The sequence below is a fragment of the Polypterus senegalus genome, chromosome 1 (genome assembly GCF_016835505.1).
Source record: "Polypterus senegalus isolate Bchr_013 chromosome 1, ASM1683550v1, whole genome shotgun sequence".
Classification (NCBI taxonomy): Eukaryota; Metazoa; Chordata; class Cladistia; order Polypteriformes; family Polypteridae; genus Polypterus; species Polypterus senegalus.
In genome coordinates this window covers 114,394,850-114,418,531 of record NC_053154.1, presented here as the reverse complement: position 1 = coordinate 114,418,531, position 23,682 = coordinate 114,394,850, and the positions used below count along the sequence as shown (strand labels likewise).

General features: G+C 36.3%; 1 protein-coding gene across 9 annotated transcripts in view; it reads right to left on the bottom strand.

Annotated features, from left to right (window-relative positions):
* schip1 (schwannomin interacting protein 1) overlaps positions 1–23,682 on the bottom strand; it is a 1,049,948-nt gene that overhangs the window by 25,632 nt on the left and 1,000,634 nt on the right. For 8 of the 9 annotated variants that reach the window (XM_039756460.1, XM_039756470.1, XM_039756476.1 and 5 more), the window contains one exon: positions 8,121–8,239. In XM_039756460.1, the coding sequence (XP_039612394.1) occupies positions 8,121–8,239 (119 nt within the window). Of the gene's footprint in view, positions 1–8,120; positions 8,240–17,071; positions 17,540–23,682 lie in introns of those variants that run through there. The other variant, XM_039756506.1, reaches the window with a different exon arrangement.

Here is a 23,682-nt window from a genome sequence, read left to right as displayed (position 1 = left end):
TATTCATTGCAGTGCTCAATTAATTTCAAACTTTACTATTAACTTCAAACTCTTACACTACATATCGTAAACACTGATGGAGTAAACATACTTTTGTGTGGGACTGTCTGTACCTATTTAAATTTATAGCTAAACTGTTTTCAGCAAATGCTAGGATGGTTTTGCAGTGAAGGAGTTTACCATGTGTAAAATTACACCCATTCCTTACTAGCATTTCCAGTTTTATAATCTCTGTCAATGAATTGAACCACCCTGAGTATAAATGAATAGATCTATTAACAGTGCTGAAGAAATTAATCTTGTAAAAAATGCACCCAATTATATGAGACAGCAAAAAATGAACCAGTTTAAATTAATTTTCTGCATCTTGTCACTTACGTTAACTTATGATTTCTGTCTGTCGAATTTCCTTAGTAGCATAGGACTTGCTAGTGTTAAAATAAAGATTATTTACAGTATCTGTGACACATTAATAGGTTTGTCAGTACATTGTAAAAAAAGTATACTAATGGAATGAGATTGATATGCTGCATTTAAAACATACTGTTTCAAAAATACATAAATATATAAACATAGGCAACTATTTTAATTTCCATCTAATTGAAGAAATTATTTTCATAATGGAATTCTAAAGCTAAGAGCCCCAAGTGTTCCATTTCTGTTTAAATAATAATGTAGACATATTTGTAATATTTATTAAGAATAAAGATTAAAGTACAATACTTGAAACACACATAATTTAAGATTTGAAATGCCAGCATATTACAACTTTTTTTTCTACTTGTGCAGAAAAAGAAACTTGGAATTTCCATAAAACAGTGACATACTCTAAATTAAAATAATATGCCTCTGTTCCTGACAAATACAGTCTGCTCCCAATAGTAGTTTCGTCTTCATTGGAAGTAACTGTAACAGCTTATGTCCTAAAGTTTTCCAAAAATAACATTTTCAGCTTTATATTATAAATATTCTCAAAAACATGAATATAGGCTCATTTAATTCATTTCAGATTACAAGTAAATACTGGTGTATGATAGTTATTTACTACATAGTGAAAGATTCCAAATAGTTTTTTCGAATTAAGAATTGTAAGTTTACTAATGAATTGTAAAATTCCAAGATATATATAACAAAAGAGAGGAGAGGCTATGTCAAAGTTTGTCTTAAAGATAAAAACAAAAAAAAATTCTAAATACCTAGACTGATACAGTGAAAGATGCAAGGGAAAGAAAGTTTGTTATCAGGTATTATTTACACTTTAATACTGAGAGCTTAAAGGGCAGATCTAGGAAATGTGATAGCTAGAGACAAGTCCACAAAGCTCAATGTGTTGTTACTGTAAAGATTCTTAAGTAGTCTTGGGAAAGTAAGAAGGCCAGTGTGATAAGGCCTCAGATGTCATAAATCGTTTGCAACTAGTGCAGAATGCAGCTGCTAGAATCCTAACTAGGAAAAGAAAATCTGAACACATTTCTCCAGTTTTAATGTCACTACACTGGTTACCTGTGTCATTCAGGATTGACTTTAAAATTCTGCTTATGGTTTATAAAGCCTTAAATAATCTCGTCCCATCTTATATATCGGAATGTCTGACATCTTATATTCCAAATCTTAACCTTAGATCCTCAAATGAAGGTCTCCTTAGAATTCCAAGAACAAAACTTAAAAGAAGTGGTGAGGCGGCCTTCTGCTGCTATGCACCTAAAATCTGGAATAGCCTGCCAATAGGAATTCGCCATCCTAATGCAGTAGAGCAGTTTAAAACACTGCTAAAAACACACTACTTTAACATGGCCTTTATATAACTTCACTTTAACTTAATCCTGATACTCTGTATGTTCAATTCATCATAATAACTATTCATGGTGGCTCTAAAATCCGTACTGACCCCTACTCTCTTTTCTGTTTCTTTTTCCGGTTTCCTTGTGGTGGTGGCCTGCGCCACCTCCACCTACTCAAAGCTTCATGATGCTCCAACAATGATGGATGGATTTAAAGGCAGAAGTCTACATGACCATCATCAACAAGCCCTTCCGTGAGAATCCTAAATCCAAAGAGGACTGTTTCATTTATGTTAGGTAGAATGCCCAGAGGGGACTGGGCGGTCTCATGGTCTGGAATCCCTACAGATTTTATTTTTTCTATAGCCGTCTGGAGTTTTTTTGTTTTTTCTGTCCCCCCTGGCCATTGAACCTTACTCTTATTCGATGTTAATTAATGTTGATTTATTTTGTTTTCTTATTGTGTCTTTTTTCTATTCTTTATTATGTAAAGCACTTTGAGCTACTGTTTGTATGAAAATGTGCTATATAAATAAATGTGGTTGTTGTTGTTGTTGTTGAAGGGTTGGTTTGAGATATTTAGTCATACATGTTGTCTAGACTGTTGGATCTTACAGCTTTGTAAATCAATATCAGAGTTCTGAAGACAAGTTGATAGTGGACAGGAAGCCAGTACAGCAAAGCTAGCTAAACTATGTTGTGTTCAAAGAAAATGTTCAGATTAGAAGCTATGGCAGCACCAGCATTTTAAAAATGCTGTAAATCTTTTAATATATGGTGCAGGAAGACCATTGAAAAAAGATCTGGTAATTCAAATGAAAGGAAATGAAGACATGAATTAAAACATTTTGCTGCTGTGGAAAGGAGGTAAGATTGGACTCAAGCAGTGTTTTTTTGCTTATCTACATTATGTTTAGACATCAGTCAAGAAATGTCAAAGCACATGAGGGTAAGTAGGTGAAGTAAGATTCAATGAAATGGTGTAGAGTGTCTTGTGTTGAGACAGAGATAGCACAGAAGTAGTCCTGCTATGTAAGTATTCAGTGCTAGTAAGTCAACATCCATTTTCGCACTAGTATCATTGAAGTAGTCAGTGATTCTGATGGATGTGTATCCATAGGTGATCATCTTAAAAAACTTGGTATTGTCAGCATATACTGTAAGTGAAATACGAAGTCAAGCTAACAATTCAAATAATCCTAATGCAAACTAATGTTATACATAAATGGACAGTACACTGAACTAGAAGGGAATCACAAGAGATAAAAATAAAACTGACAGCATATGGCCTGAGAAAAAGAAGCAAGTCTAGGAGCAACCATTTAAAGTAATCCCAGTACAGAAAGTGTTTCCTGCATATGAATGAGTTCCATTCCGAAGGTGCGTTTGCAAGTCCAATTTGTTTGTAAGTCCAGCAACGTTAGCCTAGACACCCAATCCTCAACTCCTATAGAAAATATGTCCATGTACAGCTATTTGTACACAAGAAAGTGCTTTTAAAAGTGAATATTTGTATTTTTGTTATAGATGTCTAGTGTATTTCAACAACAAACAACTGAAAGTTTTTTTTTTTATTTCCATTGTTTTCCACCAGCTGATCTCGGTACAGTAGATTTGCGTATCGCTACTGTGAGATTTACTGGAAGATTTTTGATACCAAGACAACCCCCCAACTGCACTGTGCGCTGAAACTGTTAATGCAAGCATGGATTGGTTGTCAACAGCTGGGGCAACTGCAAGTTTTCAGAGGCTTGTTGCATAATGCCTCTTTCGCCCGCTGGTTGATACAGGGAACATTTAAAACTGGCCGCTGACTTGGCTGTTTGCTCACTTGCTGTTCTCTCACTTGTGCATGAAGTCTGTCTACTCTTTTAAACTGAGATGACAGCGACTGCAAAATTATGACAGCATCACTGTCTACATCCTGGGGTTTCTGAGAGTACTGAACAGACAGCTCCCATTTGGATAACTTTGAGTTAACGTTAAAACTGATCTTCTTTTAGAAATCTGGACTCGCCTTATTCTCTCTTGGGCAAGCCTGTGACCCACATATTATTTATGTACAGTATTTTTGCATTGATTTGGAGTGCATTTTAACAACAAACAACCAAGTTTTTTTTTCCATGTTTTCAGTCAGCTGATATCAGTAGACTTGCTTATGGCTAGCGACCTAGGATACGTAGCAAAAATATGTTCCATGAACCATGTTCCATGATCTTATCCTTGTTCTTTAGAATCGTGCGAATGGTTAAACAGTTCATGTAATACGAACGAGCGATGACAACCACCTTTTCATCTCTCTCTACTTTCTCAATTATTTTCACTTTTGTTTTCATCGTTATTGCCTATCACTTCTTAGGAGTACATCACCGCAGCTTTTACACTCAATTCTGGACATCTTGGGCTTGAAATAAGTTGTGTTAACTCAACATAAACAGACGTACAGCTAAAAGCACAACTATTTATAGATGATGCACACACATGACTAAGAATGTAAGATATAATAACATGGGTTCTGCAATTCGCCAAGTGGCACACATGAGAACTAACTTACACTTTTCCTCAAAATTTTAAGATATGGTACAATTCACTTATTTAAATATTTTTCAATTAGTTGGACATGCATGTTCTCATCTTTGAAAGTTCATAACTTGAAGGTTTGTATGTAGCAGCATGTTTAACAGCCATTTTCCAAGTTTATAGAGGCTAGTTGGTTATTCCCTCTTTCAATCAGAAATATATGTGGCCTTAGGGCTGGTGGAAATAAGACTAATTTTCTCATGACATCTGCTACAACCTCCAGCCATGTGTTTTTTCTGTCGACCTGTAGGACTGACCTTGAACCCCCACACATCCATCACAGTGCCCCTCTTCAAGTAACCACCCCCAAAACATCTTGTCCTGTATCTGCTTAGAACACTACCCATCGCAACCCTAATACTCTTCCTCTAAAACTGACTATATGTCACTCCATAATTATTCTGTCTCTCTCTCTGCCGGTTTTACAGCCATATTCATTGTCATCACTGTTTTTTCCAACTTGGTTTCGTGTTCCAGTATCTTGGACTAAGTCTTTCTCCCAAACAGCATACTACCCCTTACACAGCTTTAATAAACTTTATCCTTCAATGGCAGAGAGGCTTATTTAGTAGCCAGAATCGGGGACATCTCCAAGAAACTCTTCCATGCCTCCCTCACACCGGTAGTCACTCTGTACCCACAAGTCTGTTTTCACAAAACATATCACCCAAGTAGCAGAACTTCTTTCCTTTCTCCAAAACAAACTCCACTGCTGATATCTAAATTTACACTTAATATATAAGCATCCTCCACCCTCTCACACACTTTCTACAAACATTTGCCAGATGCAAATTGCCCTTTACACTACAACATCTTTTGTGCACCCTTGTCTGACAACCCATGTATTTAACATTTCTCTGTTTACAGCACATGCAGCAACGGCCATGCATCCAGCCCTTCCATGCCCTTTTATCCCTTTGCCTCTTTCAATTGCCTTGGTCTTTACTGTATTTATGTACAAGCTTTTTACTTTCAAAATTGAATTCCATTTTAGAATCTTTTCCTTTGATCCCTATTTTATCAATATGAGGAGACTATTTTATGAGAGCAATCCTTCAAACACTTTTCTGGTCACCACTGTCACCGCTATCATGAAAAGCAAAGGACTGAGAGCAGATCTCTGCTGCAGACCCACACTCACCTTTACAATTTCACTATCTCCATCTGCAGCTCTGACCTCCATTCATCCTTTCCACTGCACTGACACATACCCCATTTTTGGCAAAGTGAAACAAAATGACTCTGTACTCCACAGTTAGTTGACTTGACTGTCACCTATAAGATACTGTCTTATCCTCTGTCAGGTTCTTCCACTGAAATGTGTTTCTTGCCACAGAACCAGGGTTGCTTTGTTCCTTTAAGAATGCTAACTTTCTTGATGCACTCATGATATTGTAATACATGCAAATCCCAGTCCTTAATGTACTTATTTATGTTTATTTGTTGTTACAGCATTTTCAAAGCAATCTTGATCTGTATTTTTGCCCATTATTTATATGAATCTTACATACACACATAAGACTTGATAACATATCAAATTAAAGGATGCAAAATCAAAGTATGAAAATATATATGTTTTTAATATGGATGGCATATTCTGTGTAAAACCAGAAATTGACTTTTCCCTCTGAATATCTTTTTTGACTTTTTATATGCGTCTATTGTATTTATATTGACTATTGAAAATACACACAATGTTCTTTAACTGAAAAACCAAGATAGCTGTTCCTTTCTCCATGTATTTTCTAATTACTTTGAAGCTTTTTGTATAGTTATTTGAGATATTAGTGAAGTACAATGTTAGTCTGGTTTACCCTTTTCTTTGTAACCACAGTAAAAAATGACAAACAAACTACTACTTTAATACTGATTAGCAATTTTATAAGTAGTGTGTCATATATTTACTGAGCAGCATGCTGTACTCCCCCTCCTCTATTCTCTATGCTGGTGTGAAGTGAGATGACTGTAGGATGAGAAGAGCACGGCATTCACTTTTGCTGTACTCTGTATACATGACAATACTACTACTGGCACAACTATGATCTTTAAGTCTACCTTTGGGGTGTACTTTACCCATATTTTGCCACATTTATTTTACATTTAAAATGATATTAAAACAACATTGCTAGCTGCATGAATGTCCTATTTCCACCACCTAACCTGCCAATGCAGGCCATTAACTATGAAGCTTTTCAGTATTTGTGGAAGTTGGAAAGCAATATATGGCCACTCACAGTTATAAATGAGTTTACAGAGTTACAACCAGAAAGTTTATTTTTTTAAGTTAGACAGACATAAAACTATTTATATTTATGAATTAATAGAATGTTATACTGTATAAAGCTCAACATTAAAAATAAAAATGACAAGGCAGTGCTTTTATTTCTTTAAAAATTATTGTGTTTAAAGTGTTATTTTAGGTTTTAGGATGCACCCTTAGTATTTTGTTGAAAGATACATTATTGTGCAAATGACACTGCTTAAACCTTAACATTGAGTGATCTTCAACTTTATTTCTCTGTGATTTAAAGTATACAGTGAGGAAAATCAAATGTATAGTTATAGTGCTTATGCTATAAAAATAATGTAAATCCTGCTGACCCTAAGTTACACCATTCTACAACACATCAACATTAGCCTTTATAAAGGTTCAGATCTGTGTACTGTAGTCTAAAAGAAAAGTGTCTTCAGAGGCTTCCTACTGCAAAGTGTTATCCTTTACTGCCATCTAGAGGTTCTACGTAAAATGTTCATTCTGAGTTGTATAACTGCGGTCATCTCACATTTATAGGGAAGAGTAGGCTGCCGAGGTGAGATTTGTAAGGGCTGGAGAAGTTAATGATGCAAATATTTATTGAAGAATAAGGATATGCAGTTAGAATCATCGTAATGTCAGCAAATGGATCAAAAGTTTTGCTATACACAGAAATTAATTACCATATGTTCAATGTAACATTGCATCAACAAAACATTTTGTGCCTATATAAATACTGTACGTTCCATTGACTAACATTTCATGTTTCATTTTGAATATTTACTCTTCTGTAGTTTCTGTGAACCTTTGGAACTCAAAAAAACAAAAATAGTGCATGCTCTTCTTGTGTGCAAAAGGGTAGCCTTTCACTGAGCTAACATGCTTATAAACGCAAAAATAGAGGTTTATAATATCTAAGGTTCAGCCTGCAGAACAGACACCACAACAGTGTTTATAAATTTGTGAAGTAAGCTGTTGTAAGATTTTAGTGAAAAGAAAAGTTTATTTCTCACCATTATACAGAGGATTACATATTGATTGTGTGAAAATGGTATGATACATATTGACATACAATAGCTGTACATAAACCTGTTGCATGTATATATCACTGTTTATTATGAAATATTTACTTGGAATGTCACTGAAGCTTGGTTGCTGATCACATATTTATCCTGGAAGTCTGGTACATGTATTGCTAAAAATATATTTTTATTTTACATCTTATTGCTTAATAATAAAAAAAAAAACTCCTTATCACATGCAATTTATGATATCAGATAGGTACACCTCAGCAAAGTTAATTCATTTGTAGTGAATTAGTATTCAATGTTTTATTACCAATATCATTGTTTTATCACCATACCCCATAACTCTACTTTTTAAAATTAATTTTGGGTTCTGTTCAATAATGGCATCATTTGACAACATATTTTATACAGAGGACAACTCTTGGACTCTGTCTGTGAGTTGTAATGTAGTTTCTTGGGTGATCAAAATGAACTCACCGTGAAGACAGGCTTGGCTTTCCACTCTTGCTGCAGCTTGTGTAAATTCCTGGGCCATCATCGAAGAAACTGCCCAGTGCCAGCTTTTGCCGAATTGACTCTCTTTCATTCTTTTGGGCCTGAAAGAAATCCACATTAAGAAAAATCACTAGAGGACTACAGATGTACATACTGATTTTTGACTTAAATGCATCTTCTGGCAGAAGATTTGATAGCCAATATGAATTCAGAGTAGGAGTCATCCATGGACAGCAACAGACTCATTATAGGTCAGCTTCTCTAGGCCGGTATTTCTAATCATCTTTAGCTATTCATACCAGGTCACAAATTTAAGAAAATGGTTTAATCACCTGTAAATAAGACAGTGCATCACATTTTTCATACTTTTGATTGAAGCCACAAATGTGCATTCAGTAATTTAATAAAATATATATTACTAGTTTTACTTGAAGAATACTTTTGGAATTTGCATCTGACAATGAGAGTAAATCTGCAGTGTTTATTTAAGTCTCTATTTAATTTGTCATAATTTATTACACCCGGTGGCCTGCCCCTGCCGGTTAATATTAACCTAACAGCTTACTTGTTAAAGAGAATCTAAGAATAATCACTGAGCTGAAGGCAGACATTCCTTTATAAATTGGACATTATCCAGAGACATATTATCAGCTAGTCGTGCTAAAAGCAGCTTGGGTCTTGGTTCACTTGGCTGAGATAAGTGTAAAATGTTAAAGATAAGCCCTTAAAAAAATAAATAAAAAATAAAAAACTTGGTGAAATACAGTCAGTCCAACTAAGGATCCAGAGATGCCTGGAGCCTATCCCAGAAGCATCATGTGCAAGGAACCAGCCCTGGACAGAGTGCTAGTCCATGAAAAAAAAGGAATTTATAATATTAAACAATGCTCTCTTGTAGTGCCTCAATGACAAATGAACTTCCTCTTCATTGTATAAGAACAGATACAAGTAGTACTGGCTTCGCCTCCACAACTCAGATTTCCTGCAAACAAATCAATCAGACAAATCACCTAATTGCTGCAGCTCCCTTTTCCTCCAAAATAAACACAACATTAGAGTAGCAATGAATGCAAAACCATAGGCACTGAAGCCCAGACACTTGTTTGTGTCTGTTAACTATATCCTTTCAGAAAACTGAAAAAAAAAGTAAATTAGAGATATGTGATGATCAACTAAATGTGTATTAGCCTTTTTTGATCAGCTAAAGGGCTGTTCATCATGCACTGCACCACTGTGAACTTTCATAAGGTTTACAGAAATAAATCTGTAGAAGCACATGTTTCCAGAAGACAAAAAAAAAAGCCATACCGCAAAAATAAACAAGGCAATTTGCTTCACAATACATGGAAACAGGTGCCAGCTGGCTTTTCAAAGGAAATTATTCTTACCACAATAATTTCATTGCATAACTTTGAAAGGAAAAAAAATAAATAAAATCTGCAGCAAAATCCCATCTGCCTTTACAAACAACACACGCACACACCAACATGGCTGGGCAAGTACTAAAGCAGGTGGGCTAGTCAATAGGCCTTCACATTCACATAGGAATAAACAGCTTATAGAGAGGAATAGATCAGTCGCTGTTTTAAATCACTGAAACTTCCATGTCTGAATTGAAGAAAATAACTATAATCCCTCTTTACAGATGAGTGGAGATGCTGTTTACACATTGATTTTTGATGGCATGTCTGCTGGGAAGCTCTAAGAAGGAACAGGAGGCCGCGTTTTACATATACTCAGTGCAGCCATCACTTGGCTCTTTTAGTGGGAACCAGAAGTCAAATCACAGATGGAAAGGATGATATAATACATTTATTTGAGGCATCTACTGTATGCACCTTTCCATTTAATGTAAATGAAAAACTCTGCACTACATGTGGTTTAGTTTTTTATGCATTTTTCATATTCTTCATAAACTTTAATTCCATGTGTTTTTGTTAGCAATTAGTATTAGTTACAGTTTGAAATATTTTCAGTTTAGGAATGAAATATACTGCATTGCAACAACGCAAAGTATTTAAAATAGAACAGCTGCATGATTTGAGAGACTAAACAAAGATGGGCAGCCCTGAGACAGCAACAAATACTGTAACCCATTTTCTGACTCTAATGGTTTCTGTTGTAGGTTGCTGGGAGCTGGAAATTATCTTACTGCAAAAGGCACAAGAGAGGAGCCCATCCTGAAGTGAACTCCAGACTGTAACAATGAAGAAATTGTACATGTTTAAAAATTCTCAACAGAAATTCTCTTCTTTTAATAACTTATACTAGAAGGCATTGAAACAACCAACAACCAAAGATAACAGGTAAGGTCTACAACAGAGCCTAAGGCATCTTCCTATTTTAACTGAGTTTCCTTTTACTTTCATCAAGATGTTAGTTTTTAATGATGGACAAGTGATTATTTACATGGTATTGCAGCTATAAATCTGGTGTAGGAACAAAAGGCTTACGGTATAACCCTGCATGGCCTTACAGAGTATGTTGTAAGGAGATTTGGTTACCACTATGTATACAATAAACTTTATTGAAACTGTTTTTAATTGTGGAAACAAATCAGAAATGTCATAGTGTATAACTGTGTGTAAAGTCTGTCAGACAGCATTGAACAAAAATACTAAATATATCTGTCTTACTATTTTTTCAGCTATTCTGGTTACCTTTTATGTTAAAAATTGTGTTACTGTTTCTGTTAAAAGCCACAACCTCTTGACATCTCACCGTGATATACATAAATATGCCACCCTTTCTTTTTTGTCTCTTTTCTCCTTTCCTTTCTACTGTCTTAGAAAAGCTCCTGACTATAACCGATCACCTCTGCTCCAGACTTAACTATAATCTTGATTTTTGTACCCACCCTTTCCTCCAGTCTGTTAACTGTTTTCCACTCTGGCAAGTCAATCTTCCAGGCAGAGCATCCAAAAAAATTACTTCCTAAAAGCTGTGGGAAAGGAAGATAGAACTAATGCCAGACATTTCAGTTTTTTCTTACAAACGGGTCATTCATGTATTTCAGCTGTATGCTGGAAAATAATTCTTAAGAAGAAATGTACCATTTTTTAAGCAATGCCCTTCTTAGCATGGGTGTACCAGAAAGAAAGCTCTAATCCAGTCTTAGTTATCATGACTGTCTCCAATTGTCTTGTTCATGGCCCTGCTCACACTTGAGATGGCCCGGCCTGAGATGCATGGGTTATCCATCCAATCCTGGATAGTGCTATGGGACAGAGTCCCAGTATGAAAAAATGATAGATGAGCAGACATACTAGACCACTCTGTATGATGTCTGGACTTAAGAGTTTGTAGTCTTGTGGTTTTAAACCTAACAAATATTCGATTAGGTCGAACTGATGCTTCTACCTTGTCTAAGGGGAATGTTTCTGTGGAGTGAATACTGTTTTACAAGAAAGATAATGTGGATTCAAATTCAGATTTGTAAAATAATGTTTCTTACTATGCATTTCTTGCAGATACATATTTTGCACAAAGCATTCATAAGACATACCTGATGAAGGCAAAACAAGCAAGATTTTGGTTCTCTAAACTTGTTTTCAATTTTTTGAAGCCTTGGCATGAACTTTTCTTTTGTTCCTTTTGCAGATGCACACTGACACAGCCCTTCACTAACTTCAAGTCATTACTATGGCTTTCTGTCCAATTGCCTTTGTATGTTAAGATCACTTTAGTAAGATCAGAGCTGACATGTAACTCTGGACCACGATGTAATGAGAATTTACCAGACTGAAAAAAAGCAGGTCAACACTGAAATCTTGAATTCATTTGCCCCATTTTTTAACACCATTTCATATTTGCTGTCACATTCAAAGTACTTTTTCATTTGTAATAAATGATGTATTGTTTCTTAAATTCATTCATATTTTGATTTTTGGCCACAAACAAGAATGGGAGAGGACTGCTGCTGGTTTCCTTATAAGTACATTGACTTTCTGCCATGTTAGCTTAAATAAAGTGCAGCAAGTAATGTTTACACTCAGCATCTGATATTTATTCTAGGATTAGGGGTTAACTGTCAGGAGCTGGGTGACAGAAGTGTACAAACCTCATCTCGGAAGCCTATTTTAAAGAGCAGCATAACTAAAGGCACACTATTTACTCAAGTTGATTGTATTTGGATGGTAGATGGCCTAACGTGAGCTACAGATAGACAGTTACAAATTCATCAAAATATCTATACTCTATGCCATTTCTTCAAGTCAAAGTCAGCACAAACCTTTTGAAATTTTAATATTACAGAAGAGAAAAAAACGCGCCATTGGATTACTAACCTTGACTTACCGCAGAAACATAAAGCTATAAATTCAGAATGAAACCAATGTTATATGAAAGATTTCCTGATTGCCTTTGAAATGTCAATGAAAAGAAATAACTTTAGAATAATGAATATGTAAAGTGCTGTAAAGCAGCAGTGTGACACAGTGGATAGCATTGCTGCTAAACTGCTTCAGAGTCCTACGTTCATCTTCGGACCTGGGCAAAGCCTGTGTGGACATCTGCATCATATACTTGTTTGAGTGGGTTTTCCTCCAAGTACTCTTCACATCTCAAGGATGTGCATACTAGGTTTGCTAGTGACTCTGAAATGGTCTGCTGGTGCATACTCCTTGTGATAGGCTGCTGGAAGTCTCCCTGTAAACGTGAACTGGATAATTAGGTTAAAAGAGAGATGTCATGTGTAAATGGCTGGGATGATGTTTAATTGATGTATGGTGCATTTATGCTGAAATAATAAAAGAAAAAAGCTGCACTCTAAATTGAACATAATGTGAATGAGTGTTAGTGCCTGTGCACACTGTTTCTTGCCTTGTGCCAGTACTGTGACAACCCTGAATTGGATTAAGCTGGTCTGTAATTTTTCAGGCTATATCTTATAGAAACAGTATTTGGCTGAGGACTCGATGCTGCAAAAGTGGTTGTTCTCAAAAAAAAAAAACCAAAAAAAAACAGCACATAAAATAGAAAAAAAATAATCTTAACCATCCATTCATTTTATAAATTTGGCGAAATCAATTGTTGATATGTGGCCTATCAAAACAGTTCAGGGTGTAAGGCAGTATCCAGCCCAGAACTGATTGATAGTCCATCACAGAAAACATTCTGCCATACTGATAATTCTACCTCACTCATGCAGGGCCAATTAAAACTTCCAAATAAATAAGCACTCATCTTTCAGAAGTAGAAGAGAGGAGTTTAGGAGAAACGGCCAGGTATACAAACACAAAACACTCTCAATCATACATTTAATCTTTCTATAAAGGGTTAATTTTGAAGGAAAGAATGTAATGAACATTGAACAATGTGGCCCGGATAACAATGAAGAAAATGCAAATGTAAAAGAAACAGCATGGTTTATTATTTTAGTAACAAAGTAAGTATAAGCAAGTGCTAATATAACCTGGTCAAATTGTTAACCAACCATGGCAGCAATAGGCAAGACAAGGAGTGAGAGGACCATTACTATATAGAGTAAGAAATCTTCTTAACTTTGGTCCTACTCCTATAGTTTAGTGGAATACACCTTAATACACTATGATCTACAAAGACTCCCTAGGGTGGCATGAGCCAGTAAGTCTGGAGAATATCATAAACACAAAGTAAAATATTATGAAATTCAATCTACTCAATGATAAATGATCTGTAAATCAGGAAAATGTAAAACCATTTTAACTATATCTATTCTAGGTCCTTTGTATTTGTATTCGGATTTTTTTTTTTTCAAAATATGCCATAGAGCAACAATAAACATTTTGTAAGAGAATTCAAAACCAAATGGTAGGATCTCCTGATGTCTCTGGATACAGCTAATATTTAGGCGCATATAACACCAACTGAATAGCAATGGAGTTAATGGGATGCTAGCCAAAGTAAACCTTGCTCTCAAAAACAACACTGCTGCATGGTTGATGTTGTCAAAAGCATAAACTCTGACAGCTGCTAAAGAATAACCTACTAAATATACAGATTCACTTTCGTTTGCACTCAAAGATTGCTGAGTGTAACTGTAATATTTTAATAATAATGTGTAGTGTTTGCATTGCTGTCCATTATAAGTTATCTTCCTTAAATTTGACAGCTCAACTACTTAAATATTTATTTTGTGTAATACTGTATGTGGAAAATTAAGTGTTTGCATATCATTAGGCACTAATGTGTTTCTACACACAAACACTCTCATGCACCCAACTAACCACCAGCCAATACAAATATACTGTATTAGTGTACCTACTTACATATACATCTGTTCAAATGGGCCTTTACCCATTTATATATATATACTAGGCTGACCCGCCTTTTAAATTGACCACTTCTTAAGGCAATTCAATATGTAGATCAATTTGATATTTTATACAAACTCATTAATTTGATTATATTGCATTTGAGCGGTATTACTTTAATACTCGTAGTTTCTGTTATTTTTGTGATGAAATTTAAACTTTTTTTCTATACTGAGGTCGTCCTTTTGAACCCCCCTGATATTTACTACGCGGTGAGGCATTTGTACTCCATCAACATTAATTATTTCCAGAGACATAATTTTGTCTATTTTTCCAGTGCATCGTGCACAAAAGCAAGGGAACGATGGGAGCACCAGAACTCTACTCACATCATGTCGCTTCGTACTGCAAGCTGCAAGTAGTAAGTCTGTGATAAGCAGAATACCGCTACGCTTTCCGCTCACGGAACGGAAGGACAATCCCGACCGCTTTTATATAGTAAGAAAGAAGAAGAAGATATCGCACAGTCTGGAGTAGAAAATCATCTTTTACCTGGAAAAACGAAACTACAATTCCCATCGTGCATTGCAAAATGGACGGGGCATGTGTGAAACTCCGCACCTGCGTAGCACTCATGGGACGGAAGGACAATCCCGACCGCTTTTATATAGGAGGATTTGCAAACATTTAATTCAGAATCCAGGTGACATATGCTGTCCTTACTGTTTTAAGCACCCCAATCCTCCCCATCTCTAGTGTACTGTAGTGCAGAGCAATAAAACGTTGCCTGTTGATCTGACCTGACAGGACATTTTGGAAGGAAGCATGAGTGCATGGAGAAAAATCATGTGACTACAAGAAGAACACACTTAAACTTCCTATATCCTATACAGCACCAGCCAGAAGTGAACCTGGAGCTCTGTGCTACCCAGTATGCACATGAAATTCTATCTATATGCTTAGATGACACTTTCGCTGAACAAATAAATGGTACTACAATAATTTAGATGTTCTTTCTACAACTGAAAATCTGGAATTCGAACTGACTTGTTCAGAGTTGCACAAGGTACTGGTGATGGAAACCAAATTAATATATACAGCATGGTGCAGACCAAAACCTTTGCCAGATGGCTACACTACTTGTCTAATATGTATTAATGCAATGCAGTATTCTGAATGTCATGATGGCAGCCATCAGGCTTTTAGGTTAACTAATAGCTAAACTGCTCCAACAGTTCTTCCAACAGGTTCTCTACTTCATCTACATGCCTTGACAGTTTGTTCCAGATTTCAAGGACTCTTTTACCACTTTGAGCAACAGTGTGCTTCTGCTTCCTTGTTTCTGTGTTGAATGTGCTTCCCCTTTACTTCCACCAGTTTACCTGGATAAATACTAACAGGAAGAATTACACATGACTATCAATATAAGAGTTCCTGCTTTGGCACCTAACACTGCCAGGAAGGGCGTTGACCTGCTTACAAGCCAAATTGGATTAAGAGAGTTCAAGTGATTGACAGATGGATAAATAAGATCTCTGCCTAGACTTCTATGTTCAGCACTAAAGTGGTTCATTTTTTTTTGCCCTGTCACACAGAGTACAGAATATCCTTTAGTTCAAGGCTGCACCTGGTTACTGTTCCCTGTGCAGTTTATTACCATTACATCTTTTTGACATTGGCTTAACCTGATTTGCACACACTTCTTCAAATGCAGTCTCAATAATTTATTAGAGTTTTAACCTTGGTGGATATTCTGTCCTGCTTAATCCAGCTGAGATTTGTGAGACAGCTGTGGCCTACTCTTGCAGCATAGTTTGCAAGGAAGGAACCATCTTTGGAATGTTACAGATCACACAGTTTTTATGATATAATGTAACATTTTACTAATTATTTATACTGCTTGTGCCCACTGGCTGCAGAATAACAATGTTATTCAACATCATGCCTTCATCTTATTCAGAATTTGCTTCTTGCAAGTCTGCATTGTGCATCTTACATATACAATTTGTGTTCCTTTTGCAAATAATTATAATAAATAAATAATAAAAAAGTGTTGGTCCAGTTATAAAGATTGTGGAGGTTGACCAGCACAATCTTTATAACTGGACCAACACTGGTCAACCTCAATTATTTCTGCTACCCTGTTAGCATTAGCTTGTCTTTTAGATTTGTTGACATTAGCGTATGTCACACTTCCACTATTTCTTAATCCATAACATTAATATAAATTAGTAAAACAACCTTCACACTTTCCCCACAATTACATTGTTTTGTATTGCATATTGATCTTCTGTGCATAGTCGTTATCATCCTGTTTTTACAATTTCCAGTAAACATTATATTACAAGTAACAATACTGCCTGTGGCTTTTTCACCGTCTTGGAAATTACAGGTTTGTTTATACAAAGGAGATATTGTTTTCTTAGGAAAGGAAAATCAGAATTTTCTGTTGGTCACTATATGAATGGGATCATACTCTCAAAATCGGTACACTTCACAGGAAGACTTCACGCCCACACACAATCGCATTTCTACTGCTGTACAGTTTAAAATGTGAACATACATTTTCTAAATGTACAGTATTACAATATACTTGAGGAGGCCAGCTGAAATCGTGTTAACGTGTGCACACGATACCGTTAGATAAACAGAACAATGAAACTAGCATGGGCTAAGACGTTGTGTTTGCCTTTGCCTTACCGTTCTGTAATTTTCTATTTGACTGGAGGTGAACGGTTTGTGGGTGTCATTATCCGTCCCGTCACTGTCCATGTCTACAATGCAGTCAACAGAGGCCTCGGAGATCTTGACCCTCTCTTTCTTCAGCAGCCATGAACCTCATCAAAAAAAGTTTCCAGCCTTGCGTTTCAGTTTTTATTTTTAGGTGTCGACTCTGGGAGGCACCGCGTCAAGGCTAGCTTCTTTCCTGGCTGTTTTAGGCAAGTAAGTGTTTTTTTGTGCAGTAGACTTTCATTTAATGTTTCTTTCAGACGGCGAGTGCGGACAGCTGCTGCCCTGAGCTGGCACCTCCCTGGTACTCCGACTTGTCCTCCCCCTGTCACCTCACACCTCCTTCGAGCTGCATTTGGCCCGAAATCTCAGGCACAAGCTCCTAGGAACTGCTCCTTTTTTCTAATAAAGGAAAAGAGCTGCCATGTGCCCAGGCAGCTGATGACACACAGAATTCATTGCTAGGCAGTCAGAGTGGGACGGTTTCTTTCTCCTTTTACCAAGGATAAAAATAGACAGTTGCCAGCGTAACACGGACTCATATTGTAACACCACAGTTTCTGTCTATGGACGCCGCCGTCGCGGCTGCTGCTTCTTGGGACAGTAGCCCACCCGCTGACTCTTCGAGGTGTCCCCTGGTGAGCAAGTTCGCTGGTCCCACAATAATTCGTTCGCCTCTGGGCTGAACACGGCGCGGCCTGGGAAGCGAAACGTAACGCACCTGCCGGTCGTTCTGCGGCAGTAGCCTGGGATTGAATGAGAACACGCAACGGTCGGACACGTGCGGTAATCGTCTAGGCAAAGTGGTAAACGCAAAGCATATGGTAAGAAAAAGACAAGAGTCAAAGCTCTGGAAGTGTGCGTCTTAAAACCTTATTTAATATAGGTGAAGGGCGGACGACGAGGCCACACTGGGCACCAGCCATACTAGCGCTGCTGTCTCCCGTTCGAACCTCCCGGATGGACCAGGGCTGCCAGGTACTACAGTCAAAATCCCCTCAACCAGCAAGCGAATCCACCGGTGTTTTGAGATAATCGCCCATTATAAATAAACTGCATTTCTTAGTCACTGTTAAATAATTTAATACTATGAAGAACAGTGTTCACGCAGACAAACATTCGCAATGCGATTGCATAGTTTAAACGTGGACATGCACTTTTCAAATTTATCACGATATACTACAATATACTACACTACACAACAAAACTCTTTACTAGTTATGTATACAGTACACTACAGTATACTATACTAATCAAGTAAATTACGCAGCCCTAGGTAGGGCTACAATGATATTCAAAGTAAATTATTCTAATAAAATATCCATTGAGACTTTCTATTTGTATTCCATACCATCTGCAAAACACTCATATTTAGGCACATTTTGTTATCCAAATCACGTTGAAATATTTCACCGGATAAGTATATTTATGAAAAAAACGAGTGAATGTATAATTTAATTATATTAAAGTTAAATAATATTAACATTTAATGAACTTGCTGCACGTTAACCTTTCATGGGAAACAACATTGTAAACATGCAAATACAACGTTCTGTGATCTGATATACAATATAGTTTCATTTTAAAATAGAATAACTCAGGATAGTGTTTGTCCTAAAATATAATACATAACCACTGTTTATTTACAAGCCAAAATAGTAAAGCAAAAGTAATCATTTAAATAATAAAGACACCATATAAAAACTCCATGTACTGCTGAATCTCTGTCAGCAGCTTAATGTTGTGGGAGCTGCCATTACAAATAGTAATGTTTACACAAAATACTTTATACTTAAAAAAAATAAATTATTACCACAAATTCACAGAACTCTGCAAGCTATTTGCAGCCCTAGACTTGCTTTCATGCTCAACTGGAATTCTGAATCTTGTTAATAACGTTAGATAATGAACTAGGCTGGCAGTGGGGTGTTATGAGCATGCCAATGTCAAAAGACCCATCAATTCCAAAGCATGCCGACCTATAGCCAATCAAATGCACACTTCAAGGTGGGTGGGTGGAACCATGAGAGATGGCTGTTGCAATGTACAGTATTCTGCTTACTGCTGCATAAGACTTTCATTGAGCATTTGGGGATGAAGAAAACATGGAAGGTATTCTCTATTACGATAATTCACATGAAAACCCCCCCTTGTTTTTAAGAAAGCCACCCATGTTGTATTTTTGTCCTCCCCATTTTACCTCATTAAACTCTTCCCTCCCATGATGCTGATTTCCCCCCAACAAATGAGGGGAGTCCCCCTGACCTGGCAACACTTCAGTGGATTTGCATCCCATCCAAGGCTGGTTCCCACCTAGCATCCAGTGCTGCTTGGATAGGGCATCAATTCCTTGAGACCCTGAAGTTTATATAGAAAATGTATGACTGGAACAAATGAATCTGCAAGTATAGGCATGGTGTTTTATAGAATGGCTGCAGTCACTAAAGAAATGAAATGAACCAATGGCATTACTTGAAGAATAATGTCATCGTGCCTTACTTTTGGACATCTTTATTACTTTATAGTGTCACTAAAAAAAAAAAAAAAAATGAGAACAAGTACTTCAGGGTAGAGATGCTGTGATACCAGACTTTTTGTATTTGATACAAATACTAGTGACTTTTCACAATACTCAATATCTATTTGATACCAAAGTAAAATTCCATTCAATGGCTTTTTTATTAAAAGGACCGCCATTATTCAAGTGATCAAAGTTGTGTTCTTTTTTGTAATAGAATATAAAAATATATAAATACTAGCAGTAACAACTACTTTATAATACAAAGACATATATCCATTAAGTAGTTACTCAACTTTTATTTAAGTAATTTAGAACTGACATTTATAAATATCAAAATGTTATTCAGGACTTGAATTTTAATGTATGATGGACATGAGAATTCCCTCAGTTTAACAACAAATGGAGGGAATTTTATAATCTTGGAGGGTTTTCAGCATAGTGTTTATAAGGAATGATATTGTCATGAACTACCCGATGTATTTTACCATGTGCATTTCAAATGTATTTCCTTACATTTTCTCCTTCAACTGAAAAATACTAACTAAAGTCTACACTTAAAATGAAAATGCAAACATTATTATATTTGTACTGTTAAATTAGTGAATTCCAAGACAATTCAGGGTAATTTAGTTTTACAAAACTGTTTGAAGCTGTTTTTGTAAAAACATGCTTTTAAAATTTGCATGTCAGAGAATCCCCCTCTGTTAATTTTGTAACACTAGCTGGTTAAAAAACGTACTGAAGAGTAATATGTAATGGACATGTCCAAATAATTTAAATTTTATAATGTCACAAAACCCTGGTGCTTTAATTACTATTCTATCCCTCCTTTTTTATATTTGTGTAAATTTACATTTCCTCTGTAAAATCAAACTTCCTTTTTTCTAATAAAGGAAAAGAGCTGCCATGTGCCCAGGCAGTTATACATGAATCCCTTATTTCTGAACTCTAGTGAAACACCCATTATTGTACTTTTCCACAGTATCTTATATGACTAATAAGACTTTTTTATTGTTTTGCCTGTGTACAATGCAGAATTAGAAAATTAACTGGACCTGCTCTAGTTCAGCTGGTAATTTGCATTACATTTTCCAATATACATTTCAAATGTATAACATGCTTTCATTTCATTCATTACATATTAGGGGTTATACTCAAGAAAATTAATTTGACTTCAAAAAAACAAATGACACAAATATAGCATTTGCATTTTCATATTTCATGATGTAGATTTTGGGTCTGACCATTACCTTCTAGAGTAATCCTATAACTTGCACTAAATAAGTGACAGAAGAAGAGCAAACATGTCAACCCTCTTGATATGGAAAACTTGAAAGACAAGGCCGTGGCAGAGCACTATCAAATGGAGCTGTGAAACTGGTTCAAGCTACTTTAAGTCGTCACTGATATAGACATTGATGGGATATGGGAACAGTTTAGAGATACAGTGGTAAAGAGCGCAGAGTGATAAGTCATCAAAGAGGAAGACCCAAAGTACAGTTTATACAAGATTGTTTGTGGAAACTCTTCGATGAGTAGAAGGCAGTCAGAGCAAAATAAGACCAAGCAAGCACCCAGGAAGAAAGAGAAGGAGGAGAGAGAAAGTATCATGAATTGGACTGCCAGAGGAAGCATGGCTATAGAACTGAATGGAAATTTTCTGGAGAAGAAAGGTGCAGAAGCTCAAAAAGTAGCTGCAAGAACAAACAGCAAGATGTTATACTACATTGTGCGTGATTTAACAGGAACAAAGTATGAAAGCCCTATGAAAAACTAGGATGGAAAAATTCTACTCACGAGGGAAAATCAAGACTGCTGGTGGGAAGAACTTCAAAGAGATGCTCAACCAACTGAAACCCACAATGACCTATGATTTTGACGCACTACAGGCCATTCCTGAATCGCCAGTGAAGACAGTGGAGATCATGCTTAACAAAGTACAAAGAGCAAATAAACTTTTGAAGAACTACAAAGCCATAGGAAGAGACTAAGTTACAGTGTAACTTATGAAATATAAAGGAACTATTCTGGGGAAAGCTTAATTGGGGCTGTGTAACAACTGCTGGTGGGTAGTGAGAGTACCAGCGAAATGGAGAAGAGGAGTCAATGTCAAGTTACCCAAGAAAGGTGATACTGACATGGCATCACAGTACTGTTTCAGAAGCCACTACAATTAAATTTCATCAATTTAAAAATAGTTTTCAACAGTATACACTGAGACTCTATATAGAAAATCGTGAGGCATTATGGTTTCTTCTGGAACCTGTACTGAAATTCATCATAGTGTATCAGGACCGAAGATGAATTTACAACCAAATTCACCATTGAAATGGGCATGAGACAAGGATGTATCTTACCATCACTCCTGTATATACTAGCTGTGGACTTTGCCATGAGGATGATCACTGGTGCACAATGAGGAATTCCTTGGACCATCCAGAACCAACTGTTGATTTGACAAGCCAGATTGAACTGGAAACTGGAAAGATTGGCCTACATGTTAATGGCATGAAGATGAAAGTCTTCACAATAAATCACACCTTGCATTTATGCATCATAGCAGGAAGCAGAATGGTCAAAGAGGTGACTGGTTTCACCTACCTGGGCAACACCATCATGAAAAACAGCAGTGCGGATGAATCGGGTCAACAAAATCATTTGACCATGTAGTGAAAGTACAACTATACAAAAGCATCATGGAACTAATGGCGATATATGTGAATGAAATATGGAAGGTGATGACAGGCATAGCCCATTGACTCAACACCTACAACCAAGGTGTGTATGACACATATTACTCATCACATATTGCAACCACTTTGTCAATTATGAAGTGCTAAGAAGAAGCAGCCTATTGAAACTGGAAAAGATTGTCACTGTAGACTGTTCTTGCCGGTCAAGGGGGAAGAGGGCACTCTGTAAAACTGTACCATAATTATAAGTTTGGTATACTAAATTTCTTTTAAAAATAATTTTAAAATCCATTTTTATTTCTTTATACTACTTAAAACCTGTCTGCATTCTGGGTTTATAAGAAATTAAATTTAACAAAATTTTAGCTGTTCAGTATACTTTCACGCAGAAAACCATCTAAAAGAAGTATCTGTATAATCATTAGCTGTGCAGATGTTAATGCAGTCATTTAGTATACTAGTATATATTTAAGTATATGATGTCAGATGTGTACAGATTATTAAGGTGTAATGTTAACTCCAGACACAGTCTGTGTATGAAACATCAAGAAATAGTCTCTTTTTATAAAATAGTTAAGTGGCAATAACTCTAACAATGCAAACATAATCTATTTTCAATGGAAATACATTTAGATTTGGATATATTGATTAGGCTGAAGCAATGTCTTATACATTTTTTATACTTCATCCGTCATTTAATACATGTTTCTACTGTGGCCACAAGCTTATATCCCAGTGGGTTGCTGTGGGTGAATGTAGAAGTTCACCAGGTTACTCGTTTTAGTACTGTAGCCCAAATAACCCTAAAGGTCATATCAAAGACAGTTAGCTGACCTTGGCTGGTGAGGCCAGACAGACATTAGTCCTTGAAGGTGAGTTTGATAAAAGGCTTCATGAAAGCTAAAATATTTTTAAAAGAGCTTAAATAACTTGATCACTAAAGAAACTTACTAAGTGCTCTGTATGTGCTACGTACTGGCTAGGACAAGGTAAGACTAAACCCTAGCAGTAGTGGAAAGAACAGTATACCTTGTAAGACACTAGGGGTCACTGTTGCCCCTTTAACCCCAACAGAGAGACGCTCAGGACACTAGTAAAAACAATATGAAGCATTTTAATTATTTTCTTCTCGATACTAGTGCCCTTCAAGCACCACAGCCACCAATAAACAGGCAAATAATCAAACAATAAGCACAGTTCTCTCTACATATCAACTCCACACCTCCCAGCAAGCTTCGTCCACCTCCACCCAACTCAGGTTCCCCTTGCTGGGTCTCCAGTAGTCCTTTATATAGTCTTGAGATGAAAAGATGAAGTCACCTAAATTTTAAAAAATCACATTTTTTTAAGCATCTATTTATGTTCTT